Raw genomic sequence first — 21,118 nt, 5'->3', positions numbered from 1 at the left:
CATTGCAACATCATCAGAATGTAAGCCTACCAGAACAAACAAACAAATGAAAAAAATGCATCATTTCATTTGAAAATGAAAACACCACTAAAATAGTTTATGCTTTAGAATATCTCAAATACGAGCCCTTGCTGGTATAAAGACTCAAGAGTTAACTCTGTTTGGTGTTGGATTATTAAAGCTGTATTTCCTTTTATAGATTTCTCAGGCAGGTAACCTCAGAGACAGGGCTGAAGCTGTGAGGACTGGACACTGTGGCATCTTAAGTCCAGATGTGGCTGGTACCCGGCTCAGTGCGGGTGGGGCTCTGGACTTCATTCCATTCACCCATGAAAAATACTTTCTGTTTTATCCACAAATATCCATTCCCCTTCCAACAACTCTAAAGTAATTATATAATTTAGTTTTTCTTGGGGAAAACATATACTGAATATATGATACAGAGAAGAAAAAGGAGCACAAATGCATAAGAAATTTCGGTACACTTGGTCTAATGCAACTTTGCATTCCACTTCTAAGGTATGACATTGTGGGAAAACTTAATATTTATTATTTAACCTTAAAATTCCTAGCTCATCTGTACTATCTCACTATGGATCTCACACTTTCTAATTTTTCTAACTCCTTTTGAAGCTGTTTATATTTTCTGCTGATACCGTCACACATTTCTGTATATTTATAGAATTCACAGCATGTATGTAAAATTATAGCAAAAAAACAAGGTGCAAAATATTAGAGCCATCCAACAATTGGGTTGTACAGTTACTTGGTATTATTCAGATTAATATGCCCAAGATTTAAGGGGGCATATGAATTCTTCTTATTTCATCCAAGATAAGTTTCTTCTTGAGCATTTTAAATAGAAGTTTTAGTCAGAACATTTTACATATGAGAAAATCAATACGTGAAGTGTCAATCCCAATACAAAGCACTCCGGTTAATGTTATGCAGATTGCCAGAATGCTATAATGCTGACTAAGCTTTACTTTCAAAACAAGTGTCCTCAGATTTGCTCTTAGCTGCAACTTTTCTTACTATTCATTCTCAGAGTTGCAACCCTCAGTATACGGCAATTTGTATAAATGCTGCGAATTGCCATTTCTACATTTAAAAAAACCCAGCACTTTTCTTTAGAGCTTACTCTGACGTTTTTCTTCTCTTTGGCAGCAGGAATTTTGCTGGAGCTGTTGAATGTCTATTTATGTACAACTATCTATTGTATGTATACAAAATGCAGAATAGTTATAAACACCCTCTCCAGGTTAGAAAAATGGCCTTCTGATGTTGTATGTGAATGGGATATTTGCAGTATAACCTTGCAGACACATGCAGAAAGTCTACCAGCCTGTCCGCTGATTGCACACAGAAACATATATAAAAATCCATTGCTTTTCCACTTAAAATTATCACAAGGAAAATAGCAGCCATTCGTGTTTACACATATATTTTTCTGTTTACTTTTTTTAGTATGTTATAAATTATTTCCCTATTCTGAAAGATCTGAAGATCTAAAGGTGCAGTCATAAAGTGCTACACGGCAACAACAGTGACCAGCCCAGGCAACCACAGTGTACCAGCCGAGCCCCGTCTTCTCCGCTCACTCTTCCACGTGTTCATTTGGTGAATCTCCCCGGGCATGTGGTCTGTGCCGAGCGCTGGGCCAGGCTCGGAGTACACAGTGGAGAGCTGGCAGGTGCGTCCTCTGCACTTAAAGAGCTTTCTCTTCAGTCCGGGGAGACCACTAGTGAAAACATAATGAATGACCAAGATCTTTGTGAACTGAAGCCTTCTGGGAAACCAAGGAAGGCATCTGATAGGGTGGTCTGCTGACTCCTCTTTGAAGATATGAGCCTGGAGCTGAGAGCAAGGGAAGACAGGAGCTTGCAGGACACAGGGAGCCTGGGACAGAGCCGACCAGGCAGTGCAGCAAATGCAGGCTCGGGGGACAAAAATACCTCCTTGGATGGAGAAACGGTCAGTGTGGCTGGAGCTGAGCGAACAGGGGAGTGTGGTCTGAGATGAAGCTGGGAAGATGGGCAGCGGCCAAGTCACGAAGGCCTTGCAGGACGGTGAAAGGAGCTGGGTTTCGTTTTCTGTACAAAGGGACGCCACTGAATGGGTTCCAGTAGGGGGATGGCGTGATCGGATTTGTATTTTAAAAGATAACTTTATGTGAAAGACTTCCCTCACTCCCCATACCTTACCCCTCAAAGTAGGCTTGATTGTCCACATTTCACTGAAGAGGAAAAGTATCACATAGGCAAGAAGTGCCCAAGCCCTGTGTTGACCTCACGCTCCCTCAGTCCTTGTGCTGGGCCGTGTTGTCCCCAGGTCCTGACAGGGCGCTCGACCTGCCTCCCTAACCCCCTGCCCCAGAGTCAGGATGGAGCATCGATCTTCTCTGTTCTAAGCCCACTTAAAGTGGTTTATTTACAATGTTGTGTTAGTTTCAGGTTTGTAGCAAAGTGATTCAGTTGTATATATTTTTCAGATTACTTTCTATTATAGGTTATTACAAGATAGTAAATGTAGTTCCCTGTTCTACATAGTAGATCCTTGTTGCTTATCTATTTTATGTATAGCAGTTTGTATCTGTTATTCCCATACTCCTAATTTATTCCCCCGGCCCCCGCTTTCTTTCGCCTTTCCCCAAAGTTTGTTTTCTATGTCTGTGAGTCTGTTTCTGTTTTGTATATATTAGATTCATTTTATTATTTTTAGATTCCACTTACAAGTGATATCATATAGTATTTGTCTTTCTCTAACTGATTCCACTTAGTATGACAATCTCTAGGTCCATCCATGTTGCTGCAAATGGCAGTATTTCATTCTTTTTATGGCTGAGTAATATTCCATTTTATATATATATATATATATATATATATATATATATATATATATACACACACCCCACATCTTCTTAAACCAGTCATCTGTTGATGGGCATTTGGGTTGTTTCCATGTCTTGGCTTTTGTAAACAGTGCTGCTGTGAACATTGGGGTGCATTGTATCTTTTTCAGTTAGAGTTTTCATCTTTTCCGGATATATGCCCAGGAGTGGGATTGCTGGATCGTATGGTAGCTCTATTTTTAGTGTTTTAAGGAACTTCCCTATTGTTTACCATGGTGGCTGCACCGATTTACATTCCCACCCACAGCGTAGGAAGGTTCCCTTTTCTCCACACCGTCTCTAGCATTTGTTATTTGTAGACTTTTTGATGATGGCCATTCTGACCCATGTGAGGTGATACCTCATTGTAGTTTTGATTTGCGTTTCTCTAATAATTAGCCATGTTGAGCATCTTTTCATGTGCCTCTTGGCCATCTGTATGTCTTCTTTGGAGAAATGTCTATTTAGGTCTTCTGCCCATTTTTTTGACTGGATTGTGTGTTTTTTTTGATATTGCGTTGTATGAGCTGTTTGTGTATTTTGGAGATTAACCCCTTGATGGTTTCATCATTTGCAAATATTTTCTCCCACTCCACAGTCTGTCTTTTTGTTTTGTTGATGGTTTCCTAAGGTCACTTTTGTCAGTGGAATACCGTATTAGCCAAAGCTCTGTGTCCGGTTCCCCAAGTTCTCACTGGCAATTTTGATTTGCTCCTCCAGAGCTACGTATTTTGGTACCAATTTTCTCTGCAATGTGTTTCATCCAACAAGGCCTTGTATCCCTGGGCCAACAGCTCTTGCCCTCGCTAATGTGTAACCACGTCAAGGCGGCTACTTCTCACTGCTTCCACTCCAGGCCCTAGTCTGCATCCCAGCCAGAGCTGCACAACACCTTTTCCACATCAGGCACAGGGCTTGGTGCTGAGAACCCAAAGGCGAGCACAACAGATCAGAGCGTTTCGTGATACTTGAGAGGTTTGAAACTATACTCTAAAATTAACTGCTTCTCACTACTCTAAAATTAGCTGTTTCTTACAGAACATAAACAAAAGAGAGAGGCAGCCAGCGAATATTGGTCCACCCGAGAGACTGAGTCATAGGATTAACAGTGCTCCTCTCCTTTCAGTTCCATTCTAGCTTAAATGAATTATATACCATCTAACCCGGTGTATTAATTAACATGACTCCGGACCCGAATAAAATTGAAGTCGTAGTAGAATATTCTGACCTTCGTACTTGAAAATGACAATACAGACACACTCTCAGCTGGACACCCAAGTTTTTTCAGTAACAACGCAAATACAAATGGCACCTTGCTATCGAGTAGCTTCTATGTGTCCCACGCTGTGCTCGGCATTTTACATAGATTTCTACTCATCATCACAATAACCCTACAAAGTGAGACTTAGCCCCATTTTCTAGACAGTGTCTAGGCAGAGAGACTAAGTGACTTGGAGAGTCTAAGAGACGAAGGAGAGGCTGGTGGTAGCAGAGGGAGAGCTCACACTCGCTCTCCGGTTCCAAAGCTTGTAGGCTTTTCTCTGCCCTGGGTGACTGTCAATTTTTATATCTTTAGAACTGCTGCCTCTTATTATCCTCAGTAAAATTCTGTGCCAACTCTTACATGTTAGACAGCCAAGAGTAAAGGTGTTCTCGTTTAAATGAGGCTGGGGATGAGGGTAGAAGGCTGCTCCCTCCCTTCCACCCACCGCCCACCACCAGAGGCCGGCCCGAGACCTTCAGAGGACGCTGGGGCCTGCGGAATGTTTAGGAAGCCCTGTTCTGTGCCTTGCTGTTCAGCTGTGCACGTGCTTTACCTAGTCACGTGGAGCCAGTGACAGACCCGCCCAGGGTTAGATCTGCTCGGTGACAGACCCGCCCAGCACAGCCCCTCTGCCGTGGAAACACACGCGCAGTGAAGGACACAGGAAAGGGAGCCCACTGGCAGCTGCAAGCACAGCCCGGGTAAGACCTGGAAAAACTAACCTGTTCAGTTTTAGACTCTATGATTTAAAGAGGGAAGTTGGGGAGATTGCAGAGGAAAGAGTCATAAAGCAACTGAAAAGGGAGGGCGGGAGATAGTAGCAGAGAAGAGTGGATTTGACATTACTAAGTCTGAAAAACACATATGTGGGCGTGTTCACCCCATGATCGGTGTCAGGCACGGGCAGTGGTTCCTTGTGCTCTGCTTTCTCTGAATCCAGAACAAGAATGGAGACACCATGTTACCCTAGAGGAATTTAATCTGAACAGGGAGCATTACCAAACTCTTGGATTATTTAGGCAAACAGTTTCTTTCCATTGAGAAATTTAAAAGCAGGAAGCAAAGGTTTATAAATAAGGTTTGGAGAAGATCTTGAAGGTGTCTTCAGTACCTGTGCTTTCCCAGGCACCAAGGGAAGCATGAAAAACCTCTAACGCACCACCAGTGTCACACGAAACAAGTCCTCAGGGGGCAGAAACGTCCCCAGGCACTTGGGGCAGCTCCATCTGGGTTCAAATTCCAGGTTTCTCACTTCCTAACTGCTCGCTTTTATGCATGTTATTCAACTATTTAAAGTCTCAATTTTCTAACGTGTTAAACAGAGAAGATAATAGGACCTACATCATTAGGTTTCCATTAAAATAAAATAGGAAACTATATATAAACTGCATGATTCAGGATCTTGAACACAGGAAAGCACTTAATACCAGCAATTATTATTACTATCAGTTTTATGTTTAACGTTATCGATAGGTGCGCAAAGAACTAGGAAAGTTTTGTATATGATTCGCGATATCGCTGGATCATATTTTCAATGTCTGCAGGGCCTCTTCGATGTAAAGAAAATTTTAAAGTGGCATTAAAATAAGAAAAATTTGCTTCATACATACATTCTTTTATAAAGATAAAAAATGATCTAGACGTTTAAAACAATCACCTACACGGGTTCCTTAACTGAAATGTCTTTATGGGCCTTTAGTTGAGGGAGCCTATGAATAGTCTGAGGGTCAAGGATATATGCCATGTGGAACCTGCGGCTTCTGGGCTGGAGTGGTTTTACCTGCTATTTCAGGTCGTTTTGGGTTGGACTGTTAAGTAAAGCTTAAGGAAATACAGTTTTTCCATAGACTCAGGAATTCCTAGACATGAGCCTAAATTACGTTGAAAGCAACGTATAACTTTAAAGCAACTGGAACTAGCTTTATCTTACCGCATAGACCAGAATTTACATTCCCAAAATGAGTGTTGCATTCAAAGGACTCACCTTGGGCGGCTACACACTTATCTTATGATGGCCCCAGAGTTCAGAAGGCTTTTGGCAGGTCCTCTTTTAGAACCGCACTCCGCAAAGGTTTATGAGCCACCTTAGCAAATCAACATTGTCACATGGTTTTCACACCTCATTCTTTTCCCCAAACGTCACCCATATACATCCAACAGACTTGGCTTCAAGTGACTATTAGCTGTTTCCAAAAATCAAATTCACCACCAAAAGACAAAGAGTTGTCTGAGGATATGTAAAGCGATGTCCCACAGGCGCTGAAGCAAATCCTGTACGAAGTTCCCAAATATTCCAAGTAAAAGCAGCATTATTGAAATAAGCGTACAGCTGCTCAGAAGTGCCAGGCTGGAAATAGACAGTGTTTGGATGAATATGTTCTGGTATGTCCAGTATAAGTAATCAGATTCATGACTTTAAGGCCACACATCAAATATGAGATTTTGTCTGTACCTTGAGCTGGGGTGCCGAAACTGACAGAGGATGATGGAAGCTTTTTGTAATGTACAGTATAGGGCAGTGTTGAACTAAATTAAGTAAGTTCTCTGTTGCCATGACCGATAGTAAAGAAACACAATTCTCAGTTCAATTAAAGGATAGTAAATTTGAAACAAAAGAAATGATTTCTTTTTACAGGATGAAAGTAACTCATAGAATTCACGCCGTAGAGAGCTATTGAGACAAATACTTAGTCTGAATATGAAAATAGGATGGATCATTTTATGACTGTTAACATAAAATTTGCAGCTCTGTAAGCCCAGATCGTGATTTAAAGATAGTAAAATCTCATGCTTCAGGGTGTAAGCTAATCACCTGCAAGTACCAAGAAGAATTTTCCTTCCAAAAGTAACAATGCACAGTTGAGTGGGTGCATACAGTTCGTTTAATTTCCAGTGCATCAAGTATTGGTCAGCACTGGAAACAAGAATCAAATTAGATGAACTATTAATCTGATTTGGTTCAGCACCTCCTATATTGTTATTTCCACTGGGCTTTATGTCTTGTGTTTATACTTTGCTGTTTTAAATAAAAATTGCTTTGTCAATCTTTCATTTTTATAGTACTTATCATCCCAGAAAGGGAGCATTTATAGACTATTTATAGACAATTATCTATTAGACTAGTCTATTATTTATAGACTATTATCTTATTATAGACTATAGACTATTATCTTCTTATAGACTATAGACTATTTATAGACTATTATCTTCATTATACAAAGTAAATGGGATTGAAACTATCCTGGACAATCAACAACTTGATTAATAAGAAGTACCTTAATGTTTATAGAGTCGTACCCTTTGTGAAAGACTACTGAAAAGACCCAAAAGGTCTTCATTGCGCCACACACACACACATTCCATTTTGCTTATAGAAAACATCCTTTAGAATCAGGGGCCCAAAAGAAAACAGGAAATAGAGCTTATAAACCAATAGCAAATACACATTCATCCCATGAAAATGTCACGTTCGAGGGTGGATTTTCAGTTGTGTGTACACTGATAGGGTCATATTTGGCAGGTGACCGACACAAAGCACACACCACTAAATAAAAGTGGTTAATGCATTTGAGATTAGAAACAAATTTAAATGATTTAGACTGTATGAGGAAGTAATTCTAGTTTCTGAATGGAAGGTATAGAGATCTTCATATACAATGTAATTATTTGCAAAATAGTAGCCTTGCTTTCATAGTTTAATTGGAAGAAAATGACAGTGAGAGTATATTAAGCTTATGATTTCTTCATATTTCCATTTAATCATGACGCTTTGCTGTGAATTCATGACACTTTGCTATGGAAAACAAACTTTTTCTGCCTATCTTCCAAAACAATGGAAAATGAACTTGTTCTGCCTATCTTCCAAAACAATAAAATATCTCTGTAATTAATAGGTGGTCTGTTGTATTAGTCTGATTAAGAATTCATCAGAAGTGAAGCTAGAAGCAGTTTTTTTTCCCTTTCTAAATGAGTGAATCTCTACATAAAGATACAAATTCTCAAAATATAAATTCTCAAAATATACAAAATCTCTACATAAAGATACAAATTCTCAAGATGAAACGCAGTAAGCTTCCCTGCTTCCTGCCATCCACCCAAGATCCAGTGGGGAACAAAGCACATGGTACCTAACCAAAGGGCAAAGCTAAGGGTTATAATTTCTCATTTCTTCTGGAAGGGTGTGGTTCATGATGAGAGCAGAGAATGAAGATCAATCTGATATTCTGTGGGTTTTCAAAGATTTCAGATCTTTCCTTACCCCTTAGGGAGAGGAACAGAATGTCTTGTCAGGGATATCAGCTAGGGCAACAGTGACTGCTTGAGGTATTGTTCAAGAACAGTCATTCAGTCACTCAACAAACATGTTTGTCTTCTCTATACTTAGCACTGTGTCAGATTCATGGGACACAGAAGATTCCAGTCCCGACCTTTAAAAAATCCTTTCCTGGGAATTCCCTGGTGGTCCAGTGGTTAGGATTCGTGCTCTCACTGCCGGGGTCCAGGTTCAATCCCTGGTGGGGGAACTAAGATCCTGCAAGCTGCGCAGCCAGAAAAAAAAAAAAAAAAAAAAAGCAGGACATCATGGTGAAGAGAGAATGCAGGAAGAGAACCCCCAGTGGAGTGCCTGCCATGTTTAGGCACGTAGCTAGATGTGTTATTATTTATCTTGTCATATTCAACGACTTTGAAAATATAGAGAAAACATGTAACTTCCCCAAAATTCTTTCTCTCTCTATGTTAAAAATTGTTTCAAGTATTGTCCAAATCCTTGGTTTTGGAAATCTGTTTACTTTCACTTCATTATTGTCCTTCTAGTGATTAAAAACTACTACTATTTCAAAATAGGTTTAACAGTACTGATCTCTACATGCTTTAGAATTGAGAAGACAAATGACAAACTAATGGCTGGATAGACAAAATGTTTTGTGTTTAGTTACTATGAGGAAGGAGTCTTCTCAAGGTTGGCAGTAAAGTACCTCAAGTAAGTTGCTGTCTGTTTCTGTATCTATCTGTCTATATCTCTATCTCTACATCTATCTGTCATCTAACTATACATCAGACCGCATGTTGTTATTTAGAAAGTGGAATTCAGGAGAATTTGGTTCATGGTTTATTTTGAATTTGCCTTAATGTATCCATGCCTTAGCTCTTCCAGGCTATAGCTGAGAAGTTACCGACTTCCTAATTCCTTCAGGAAGTAGTGTCACTGTCCTTGGCCTAGAATATGAAATTCTCTATGCAGATAGTATTCCAGTAAACATGAAACAAAGGATAATTTTGGTTTTACACCTGGATGGATGTAATTTATATATGCATTTGGGGGCAATACAAGTTAGTTTATTTGAGGCAAGAAATATGACTATTTAAATTGAAATGTATGTTCTATTTGTCATTTTTAATATGCATGTGTAATTTATTAATTCTTCTTCTGAACCAGTGTTTTCCACTGAAGACTATTTCAGTGAAATGGCCCACTGAGGAAAGACTTCTGTGATGGTCCCTTGGAGATTCACAGTGTACATTAACACACTCAAGACTCTGACAAGTCCTGCAGGAGAGGCCCCCTCTTAACCTGATGTGGCCCAGTGCTCTTCCCACACATATTTTGTCATGGAAACTTGTTTTTTAAGGACATTTATGTTTCCACAAACCCCCTCTAATACAACTTGGAAACTGTCGGTGGGGGGCCAAGTGGCAAAGTCCCTAGAGCTGCTTTGCCAGGACTGGCTTCTGGCCCATGAAGCCAGCCCAACTGCTTGCCTAGCATCTGTACCCACTACAATCAGTGATTTCTAAGTGTAGCATAACCTATCCCTTTAGGTTCGTTTAATTTAAATATGTTTTTAATTACCTTGTTGGAATTCCTGGGACGATCGTATGATCATATCTGAACCTGTCATGCTGTGTTCCCATACACACATACGTGTTCATACAAGGTCAGGCTGCCTATCCACTGCTCTGTGTGTACCATATCACTAGATAATGATGTGATTATTGGCTACAGAAATACAAAGTGAAAACATTTTACAACTCCACAGATTTTATAGTTTTGGCAGTATGGGAATCGTGAGTGATTTTTCTCCTGTTTACATGAAAGCAACTATAAGGCCACAAAGAAGACACACTAACATGTATTAATTTTTGTAGCTATCTGGTCATTGTGCAATTGTTCCTTTCCTGCATGAAGTTGATGCAGTATGTAACTAAATATGAAATTAGCCCTTCTGTGCTAGGTCAGAGAAGAGGGAATGCAAACACAGTGAGAACACTTTGCCTCGTGACTTAAACGCACAGACACACAATAAGCACATAATCTCCTTGGCATCTATGGAATGACTTTTGCGGCGTATCACTGCAGTACCCGTTATTCCGATGTAAAGCTAGTCACTGTTTACACAGCCTGAGTTAACCCATTTGACCTTTTCCTTGAATTGTTCACTGCTCTGCACATCAACAATAAGAATTTTTAAATGGAACCAAAAAAAGAAAATGACTTAAGTTTTTTTTTTTTAATTGAAAGCACCTTTTAGGTACTACATTTCATAAAGCTTCTTTGGTCTAAAGCCTCCCCCTGAAAATGTTTGTGAACAGTTTTTGACCTTTTTCATGTTAATGCGGAAAGCAGGGAGTCTGAATGTCTATTCCTATTTCAGAAAATCTGCATCACTACTAACACAGAGAAAAATATTATAATGAGAGGATTCTTTAGAGGAGCTTGGATTCTTTAGGGTTCACCTTACTATCTACTCTGCCTGGAGTCAAATCAGAGTCTCACAGGACCCCACGTCTCCATGGCTGACATGTTTTTAGAGACGGCAGTTGCGTCCTTCCCATAGGGAGAGGATGTGAGGCCACCAGTGCTCACCCCAGCCTGGCCTCCTCCGCTCAGCACATGGGCAGCACCGTTCTTACTGCGGCTCTCACTCGGTTTTCCTACACCGCTGGGAGGAAATGAGTTGCGTCGCTGGCTGCCTTGTGCAGTGAAGTTCCCACGCGGAGTTTCATGTCGCTGTGCATGATGAGCCAGACTCGTGAACGTGCCCGTCTGTCCACGGTGCTGTGCGGAGACCCAGCAAGGGAGCCCAGGAAGGCCCTACAGTTCTGGGTAACAAGAAGCTCATGCTGACTTATCAACGGAAGAAGCATGACATCAAGGTCACAGAACAAGGGCACAGATGCATCCTCAAGACCTTGTTTTGACCAAGTGACTTTTTTCTCCAGAAGGACATTTCAGCATTTTCTTTCTCCAGCTGGTCTCACCTTTCACCATTTGTTTATCAGCCTCTTCCTCTCACCAGAAGCAGGCAGGTTCATGCCCAAGAAGAAATGCTTTGGGGTTCATTCTTGACGCTTTTCAGCTTCCACTGAAATGTCTAGTTTTTAAGTCAATTAAAAGATTATTAGGAAATGACCGTGTGAAGGTGTGAAAAAAGTTAGGGCAAAATTGTATTAATTTATGATGGAGTCTAAAATTTCTAAGAGAGATTATTTTTATCCAGTTCATTATTGAGGATAATTCATCACCAACTCTTCAAAAAATCAAAATGTGTTCTATGGTTACTTTGAAGACATATTAATGTGGTTTTATATGACTTCAGAAAGGTATTTTTGAACACTTTTCTCCCTTATTCAGTTCCATCAACCAACTTTGTTTCTTTGTGCAAATATCTATGCCAAGGCTCTTTGAGAATATAAAATGGAAAAATAAAAAACTAAACGTACAATCAACAGAAGAACTCCAGAAGTGACTTCCTTTCCAAGTGAGCCACACTGGCTGGTAATTCCTATTAGGGCACTGATGACATCCACCCCACCCCTCATCTTTTTCTCTCTCTTTGGATGATGAGAAAAGTCACCAAATTAGAGCTTAGCATTTAAGCAAAGAAAAAAAATGTCATCATACGTCGTTTTAGATTTTATAAAAGAGGTGCAACGAGCTCAGACGTGCATAAAGTCACGTGAAGTGATGAAGGAGGGGTTTTTGAGAGTCAGGAGTAGTAACAGGTGTTGATTCACGTGACGTTCACGAGTGAACTCAGAGCATCTTCCTAAGGAAAAGCAACACCCGTGCGTCTGTCTCTTAACTCTGTTCTTGTTTGTTCCTCCACAGAGCTACAGCGAACCCGTCGACGTGAAGACATCTCAGCCTCCGCAGCTGATCAATTCAAAGCCGCCATCAGTGTTCCCTGGGCCCAGCCAGGCCCACTCAGCTCTGTACCTAAGTTCTCACTATCACCAACAACCAGGAATGAACCCTCACCTAACCACCATGCATCCCAGTCTCCCCAGGAGCATAGCCCCCAAGGCCAATAACCAAATGCCAGTGACTGTCTCGATAGCAAACATGGCCGTGTCCCCCGCCCCTCCCCTCCAGATCAGCCCGCCTCTTCACCAGCATCTCAACATGCAGCAGCCCCTTGGCACCCAGCTCCCCATGCAGGTCCAGCCCGCCTTACACTCCCCCACCATGCAGCAGGTACGTGCCACGCCGCGCCGCGCACGGGACTCCCCTTCGGAGGTGCTGGAGGGTCTGTTCATCCAGCGGGGATGGGGTGGGGGGGCTTGTCCGTTCTTCTGTTTAAGTGGAGAGAGAATGGAAGATCTTCAACAAATATCTGCTTCCCGAAAAGTAATTCACAGGGGAATTGGGCAGCCTCATACGATCACAGTAGCTTCTGCTTTTCATAATCCCTGGCTTCTTTCCCATGATACCCGTTTTGCTTCATGTTTCTAATCACCCTTCCTGTTTTCTGCCTCTTGAGTAAAGTACATTTGTTGTTTTCAGATGCCACTACTGCTAAAGATCTCTTTGGGGTTGAGAATCTGCCTTTAAAATATATGCATATATTGTTTGGAAATGAGAAAGTCTTGATGATACGCCCATTGAGTCCAATAAGTGCTGCAAGATGAAACCAGGCCGACTATTTCTAGTCAGAAATATCAAATTTGGTACACCCTTAAGAGTCCTAAGAAATGAAAATGTTAACCAGAGTTTTATTTAAAAATGGATATCTGGCTTCTACATAGATTAGAAAACACAGGAGGTTTGGAAGCCTCCCTGCCCACCCCCCAGTGATGGAAACCATTTGTGTGCAATCTTAACTTTTCTTTGAAATCAATTTTTCCTTTTGGATTTTGGTGTTATTTTAAAATTTGGGAATAAGGAGCAAATGATGTAAACTGAACGTAAAGCATTTAAAAATCCTAAAAACTTGTTTTAACAAAATAGATCAAGGTAAAGCCTATAAAACATACCAAATTAATCTCTCACTTTTATAATCCAATGACTCTGTTGTCCCAGAGCTGTAATTAAATGTGCAAGCATAGTCTTCCTGTGGGAGCGATATCTAGCCCTCTGTGGACTTCGAGCCTAGAGTCTGCCACAGTGGGATGGAGAGGAGGCAGAAAGAGCAGTCCAATATAGTAAATTCATCTTTAGTGTTGTCGTCATTGACAGGGTTTCCAAGAGGTGACAGTGACCAACCTTAATACGTTACCTTACCTCATCTTTAATTTCAGAAAATTTACAGCGCAGGTCCTGATGTTGCCTTCATCTCACAGGTGAGGCGACTCAACCTCAGCAGAGTTGAGTAACATGCCCGTAAGGTCAGAGCTGGAATTCAAACCCAACTCTGTTCAGCAATCAGAGCCTAGATTTTTTTTTTTTTAATTTATTTTTGACTGTGTTGGGTCTTCGTTGCTGCGCGCGCGCTTTCTCTAGTTGCGGCGAGCGGGGGCTACTCTTCGTTGCGGTGCGCGGGCTTCTCATTGCGGTGGCTTCTCTTGTTGTGGAGCTCGGGCTCTAGGCACACGGGCTTCAGTAGTTGTGGCGCACAGGCTTAGTTGCTCCGCAGCATGTGGGATCTTCCCGGACCTAGGGCTGGAACCCGTGTCCCCTGCATTGGCAGGCGGATTCCCAACCACTGTACCACCAGGGAAGCCCAGAGCCTGGATTCTTAAACGCTAGGCCTGCTGCCTCTCACTCTTAATCATTCTTGTAAATCCTTAACAGTTTCTTCTAAGAATTGGGAGGGTCTTTACATCCTAGTTAGTTCTGAGATTGAATGGTTGTGGAGAGCAAAGGACTCATCTCTTTACTGAAGTCTTCTTTGGTCCCTAAGCCAGGGATATTGATAAAGCTCAGACAACTGACTTACCTGTTAGCAGACTGGCTGTCGACCCACTGGGGAAAAGCCAACCTCCATCCACCACCTTGCCTTGTCTACAGCAGGGTCAAAGGGTCCAATTGCCATTCTTTCCGTCAGACATTACTCTCAATAAGAGGGACGCTTTTTGGGTGTCCTCGCATTTTAATGAACCAGTAGTGTTTGAGTGAAGAGCTAACACCTCGAGGGACTCGACCTTCAGTCATGTGTTTTGAGTCCTGTCTAGGTGTGCTGCCTGCCTGAGGGCCCGTGTTTTGCTCACAGTGCTATAGTGAGGGGTGTTTCTCCTCAGAGAAAAGAATACGGAAGTCACGGTCCCCTCCCCGAGCTGAGGGCCAGAGCTCTGTGCAGAGAGAACACCTTTCTACTAATGTATCCACTCAGAGACAGTTCATTTTCCATTTATACTCATACCTTAGATGAGCTGGCTGTGACCAACATTTCAGAATTGCATAAGGCCACACGCGGAAACTTAAGAGATGTGTCTTTCCGTATAGAATCTTAACTGAATAGGAAAAAATAGAACAGATTACATTGGACAAGTTACTCAACAATTTTTAAGTCAGTTCTATTAGTGTATCTCAGAAAGTGTTCTTATTGAGACAGTAGGACCTGATTTCAATTTACATTAATAATAGAAGACAAAATGGCATGAACCCAAAGTGGAGAGGCAATACAGCTGCAGAGACCACAGTGACTGAAATCACTTTTAGCGATTCCTTGATCATTGTAGATAGTCAATAAAATAATTGTTGAAGGGACAAATGAACAAATGAGTGAATAAAAAATTAGTAGTAAAAGTTTAAATATTGGAAGAAATTACAGACTTGTTTGTAGAATCTCAAATCCCTGGAAGTTTTAAATCTTTTCATTTATTCAAAAAAGATTAATTGAACCCCTTAACATGTGCCAGGCACTGTCTGGGCTCTAGAAAGTGAGTGAGTTGTGAACCCATGGAGCTCACATCAGAGTTGGGGCAGGGGGGTGGCAGGTAGTAATAAGATAAACAGATAAATAACTAGGATCCCATGGAAAAAATAAAACAGGGGGGCAAACTGCAGGGTGTGTGGAGGAACGGCAGGTCTTTTGCTGGGATGGAAAAAGAAGGCCCCTCTCAAGAGCAGGTGGATGAGAAGAGGAAGCAGCCTTTAAGAATCAGAAGGTGCGGGCTTCCTTGGTGGCGCAGTGGTTGAGAGTCCGCCTGCCGATGCAGGGGACGCGGCTTCGTGCCCCGGTCCGGGAAGATCCCACATGGCGTGGAGCGGCTGGGCCCATGAGCCATGGCCGCTGAGCCTGCGCGTCCGGAGCCTGTGCTCCACGACGGGAGAGGCCACAGCAGTGAGAGGCCCGCGAACCACAAAAAAAAAAAAAAAAAAAAAAAAAAAGAATCAGAAGGTGGGAAGGGTAGATACCAGCAGAGAGCAGTAGCAAGGAAAAGGGGCTCCTGGCTGGGGGACCTAACTGGGAGGGGCGTGGCTTGTGCAGATGTGGAAAGGAGGCCAGTGGGGAGCCTGGCGAGGAAGGGCGAGTGGTGGGCAATGAGGTCAGAGTCATGGGTAGGTCACTGGAGTAGGATCCTGCAGGTTAAGGGGGCTGGAAGCCCCAACGAGTTGACAGCCCTACAGTCAGGATCAGAGAGTCAGTCCATCACCGCTCCATGTCACTCAGCTTATTACAGTCACAGCGGTCTGTGGGGCCAGTGTTCATGTCATCCAAGTGGGTCTTTCCTGTGGTTGTAGAGCTAATGAATGGGATTCGACCTGTCTGGTCCATCATCTTTATCCTGACAATGTTTGCTTCCTGGGCACGGGGGCCATGTTCCCATTTTCAAACACCAAACAAAGAAAAAAAGAGAAGGAGAAAGTTAATGGCTCCTGTATTTTTAAAGTAAAGTTTCATATTTCATTATTACTTTAGTTATTTTATTATCCTTTGGGAAATGAATGTATCCCACAAAAATGATTGTATAGTCCACCAGGAGTAATAGTTTTTTGTTGGTTTTCTTTTTCCTGGAATAATATTTTATACAGTAAGCCCATAGACCTGGGGTTTTTTTGGTCCAATTTTCTTCTTTTTTTTGTTCACTATATTGTCGAATGATGTTAAGAGAAAAAAAATCATTAATATCTGTCAACTTCCTTTATAACCTTAAGAAAAAAATCTTTGTATGGTATCACACAGACAGATTTTCAATTTCCTTGTGTAATAAACAGCTGCTTTAGGATGTGGGTATAATTTAAAGGTTTAAAAAAATCACATTGAGATTGATGAATAAATCAGTTGTGAAGACAAAAACATTGATGCCTGTTGAAAATACCTCTCCAGACAGGCAGGAAATGAAATTAGTTCCCAGTAAAGTGTGGATATGAAGATCACTGTTTGGTATTGCTGCAGGCTTTTTTAGGACTTGCTGTGGTGGCACAACAAAACTGCTAGGGCTACAGAAATCTAATTAAAGAGCAAATGTCCCTTCTGACATCAAATTAATCTTTATCATGTTTCCTATTTTTATTTCAATCTGGCACCAGAAAATGAAATTTAAAATTCCAGGCATGCTACAAAACAGTTGGTGATTTTTCTCTTGAGCATTAAAATGCAAAATATTCAGCCTTGTTTAATTAGACTGCTAAGCAAACAGTTTTTCAGAAATTTATATCATCATTGTTGTTTCATATTTACATCAGTAATAAAAACGTCCGTAGTTCTGGGTTTCACCTCAGCATCTCTTAATACAGTCTTCAGAAGAATGTTTCATTTTCTAAATTGAAAGCAAGTGAAATAATGGTCTTCAGGCTTTGCTTGTATTTTCCTTGGTCCTTGGTTGTTTTAATACTAGTGATCTTAAATTTAGGCATTGAAGTTAGCTGAATTTTAAATCTTTGAGCTTTGTAGATAACGCATAATTTTGGCTTTATAAACTGAAGTTACCCATTTAATCTTAAAGTGATCACTTAAAAACTAATGTTCTCCTGATATTCTCTCTCCCAATCTTGAGGGACCATGTTCATTGGATAGGAAAAAAAAAAACAATGGTCATTTCCGTTTTTTGATTGTGTGGTGTTGGGTGGAAGCAGGTTGATTGATTTTTATTTATTTTTTGCTTTCTCATATGTTTCCATACCTTCAACACGAGATATTTTCAACTACTCTGTTTTTGAGACTTACTTACTTTTAGGTTACGTATTGTTGATTGTGCAAAAATCCAACGTGGAGAACTTTACATTAAAAAGATAGGAAAGCCTTGGTATTTACACAATTATATTCCCCAGGCCTTTCCAAGATTAGCATCAAATAGTCAATGTTAAAATTTATTTATTGGAACACATGATTTATTGACCCACTACTGTGGGTTCGACCCTGAGAATATCCAGTAAGCAACACAAACAGTCTCTGGTCACTGGGCAGCCCTGATGACGGGGCTGAAATAAGAGTCAGCGCGAGGCTCTTCTCTCTGGGGACGTTTTCCTGCTGTCTGCCTAGCATCACACAGCATCACATGAGACACTCGGGGAAGAGGTCCAGAAAGCTGGACAGTAAGCCCCATAAAGACATTATGGGACCATAATGAAATGGATAGAGTTTGCCGAAGCCAGTGAAACTCCTTGTGTCACAGAGGTACAGGATGGTCTGGAGAAAGAGAGAATGCCAGCCTGGAAAGGCCTGGAGAACCAAATATCCAGTTATATACCTCTCACTTCTCACCCCCCTATTTTGGAAAATGTTTATGGCTGGAGCTGCAGGTGCTGTCTGCATAAACAAACTTACCTCCCACAAGCCAGTTGTTAGTTTAGGAAACATTCTATTCCTTCTAGTCTGTGTGAGGTCAAATAGCCCAGCTGGCTGAATACTCTACTTTTCAATGATTTATCTTTCATGAGCAGCTTTGGTGGGAGTTTGCGTGGACATTGGCTTGAAGTCTTTATCACTTGAATGGAAAATAAATTAATATCTTAAAACCAATATTGAGAATTGAGGACATTTGATAATAGATGTCTTTGAGTCTTCACCCAAGGTACCCTCAAATGAGTGAAAGTCTAAGGAAATAGCCTTAGTTGAAAATCAATTTTCTGTTCATTCTGCTGAATTTTTTTAAAAAGGTAAAAATCTCAACAATATTATGCCTTCAGAAGAAGCTCTCTGCAAGTAAATAGAGAATGATTTGTTTTCAAATCCCTTGATTTTTCAGTGGTTAAAAACCATGTATGAAATCTGCTGCAAAAAGAGACAGCCACGAGATTAATTAAGTTGCTTTTTTAGTCATTTCCAGTAAAGCTTGCTTATGCTGCTCTTGAATTCACCAGATAAGCTAAAAATAAATCTTAGCGTATAATGCTTTTTGTTTACCAGATATAGCTATCTACTTCAGAGATTCTGTCCTTGAATTTTTAATAGCTCTGCAAGGATTAAAAGTCAACACTTCACCATACCAGTGTATTAAAAGAACCTTCCTGAAGTCTGATTATTATTTAGTTAATAGACTTTTCAATTAAAAAATATTTGCTCTGTCTTATACTTTTCCTTCTCTGTGTTTTCCACTGGCAAGTTGTTTTGAATCTCCTTCCCTGTATTAGTCCAACAACTGTTAAAAAGCTTTGGTTGAAATTTTTAGCTGAGAAAGAAGTACAAATAAAAGAAGAAGCAGATGGTCCCTTTGTGATTGACTGAAGAAAAAGGGTTTTGAGAACAATATGTGAATAGGTGTAGTCTAATAAAACACTCAGCCACCTGCTGCCTGGATCCTTCAAAAAAGATTCTGTTGCATATTCTGGGGATTAACTATTAATGTATCCTTAGGTTTGATAGAAAACATAAACTCTGAGGGGTTTAGGGCCTTTCCCCTTTGTTTTGATTGAGTTGGCTTTTCTAAATTTTAAATTGCTTCTAAATTCAATTTATCTGCTCAAGAGTATAATTCAAGGTTTTCTAACACATGGTTAAATGAAGGAAAGGTAAAAAGGATGGGTGGTGGGCACTTCCTTTCCATCTTTGTTTTAAGTTTTCTGCGTCCTTGGGATAAGCTTGCCCTTTCAGGGACACTAGCAAGAAGGCAGTAGTGTTTGCAAACAATGGATAAATATTTAGGTGCTTTTCTTCCTTAAAAGGCACTTTGATCCTTATTTGTGGACTTGCTTTCCCTTTCAGGGATTTAATCTTCCCGACTATCAGACTATAATCAATCCTACGTCTACAGCTGCACAAGTGGTCACCCAGGCCATGGAATATGTGCGCTCTGGGTGCAGAAATCCTCCCGCCCAGCCCGTGGACTGGAATGACTACTGCAGTAGTGGGTAAGTGGCCAGCCATCGCCACCTGGTGGCAGACAGCTCTCCTAGCAGGCATGTTGTGCCCTGCTCTCTGGTCGTTGGAAAGATCCGTCATTTCTTCCTGCTTTACAAAAGATAATCTAGAACGGTTCCGTGTTCGTGAGAGCAGAAATGTTTAAGCATCCTTCCAACCATTCCAAGAATAAATGCCTTTAGATCCTGTTGGCTTTTACTGTGCACCAACTCCACCCCTCAAGCTAGAGCAGATAGACACGTCCCCCTTGGTCACCTGTAGCAAGGCTGTCCTGTTAACAAGGCATCATTTGTCTGTTTTCTCTTCGCACAGGGGCATGCAGAGGGACAAAGCACTGTACCTTACCTGAAAATCCGAACACCTCTTCTTTCCACTGAGGCATTCAGGGAAGTCTTTTCACCGTGGATTGCTTTGTGTAGTCAAGGCAGTTCTCCATTTTATTAGAAAAATACAAGTTGCTAAGCACTTAGGACCATTTGAGCTTGTGGGTCACCCACTCTGGAAGAAATAGTCATGCTTCTTTATTATTTTTTTAATCCTTTATGGACATTGTTTTTCTTCTTCCCTGAAGGAAATTTGGACCATTCAGATTTTATGTTGGTTTTTTGCTGTGAAGTGCTGCGCTATAGTAACTGCCTTAGCAACTATAGATGTCTTGGATAAAAGTCCTGGATTTTCCATTGGTTTTCATAATGGGTGTTTATATGAAACTACTAAAGACTTTTTAAATGGCTTGATGTAGCAGTCATAGCAAGTTTGTAAATAGCATCTATGTCACACTCTCCTAGAGTATAAAATGTGAATGTTTTTGTAGCTAAATTGTGATTTGAAACTGGCTCATTCCAGTTTATTGATTTCACAATAGGGGTTAAATTGGCAAACATTCATATTTTTACTTCATTTTTAAAACAACTGACTAATAGTTCTATATTTTCAAAATATTTGAAAAAAAAACCGTATTCCCAAACGATTTTCATTTAAAAACAAATTGGCTTTGTCTCATTGATCAGACAAAAAGAAACTAGTGTGAAGGGAAGTGCAAACACGTTTATTTTGTACTGCAGAAAAATTGCTTTTTTGTATCACTTTTTGTGTAATGGTTAGTAAATGTCATTTAAGTCCTTTTATGTATAAAACTGCCAAATGCTTACATGGTATTTTATTAGATGCAGAAACAGATTGGAAACAGCTAAATTATAACCTTTACATACGGCTCTGTATCATTATTTCTTCATACTGTGTCTGTATTTAATCTTTTTTTATGGAAACTGTTGCGCCTATTTATGAAATAATAAATATAGGTGTTTGTAAGTAAATTTGTTAGTATTTGAAAGAGGTTTCTTTGATGTTTTAACTTTTGCTGGCAAAAAAAAAAAATTCACGCTTGGTGTGAATACTTTAGTTTTTACAGTGAATAAAGCCAAATCTACTTTTCATTTTAGCAGCAAACTAAAGTAACCAACCCTTATTTCTATATTTCTTTGGTTGACACAAACGAAA

At 40.6% G+C, this 21,118-nt stretch overlaps 1 protein-coding gene across 3 annotated transcripts in view; it reads left to right on the top strand.

Annotated features, from left to right (window-relative positions):
* TOX (thymocyte selection associated high mobility group box) overlaps nucleotides 1-20,891 on the top strand; it is a 301,076-nt gene extending 280,185 nt beyond the window's left edge. For all 3 annotated transcript variants that reach the window (XM_060127617.1, XM_060127616.1, XM_060127618.1), the window contains 3 exons: nucleotides 12,265-12,630; nucleotides 19,463-19,608; nucleotides 19,931-20,891. In XM_060127617.1, coding sequence (XP_059983600.1) covers nucleotides 12,265-12,630; nucleotides 19,463-19,608; nucleotides 19,931-19,967 — 549 coding nt within the window. In that variant the 3' untranslated portion in view covers nucleotides 19,968-20,891. The remainder of the gene's footprint in view (nucleotides 1-12,264; nucleotides 12,631-19,462; nucleotides 19,609-19,930) is intronic.
* Nucleotides 20,892-21,118: the final 227 nt, after the last annotated feature.

Source organism: Lagenorhynchus albirostris, chromosome 17 (assembly GCF_949774975.1).
Source record: "Lagenorhynchus albirostris chromosome 17, mLagAlb1.1, whole genome shotgun sequence".
Lineage (NCBI taxonomy): Eukaryota > Metazoa > Chordata > Mammalia > Artiodactyla > Delphinidae > Lagenorhynchus > Lagenorhynchus albirostris.
This window is presented reverse-complemented; position numbering and strand designations above follow the sequence as displayed.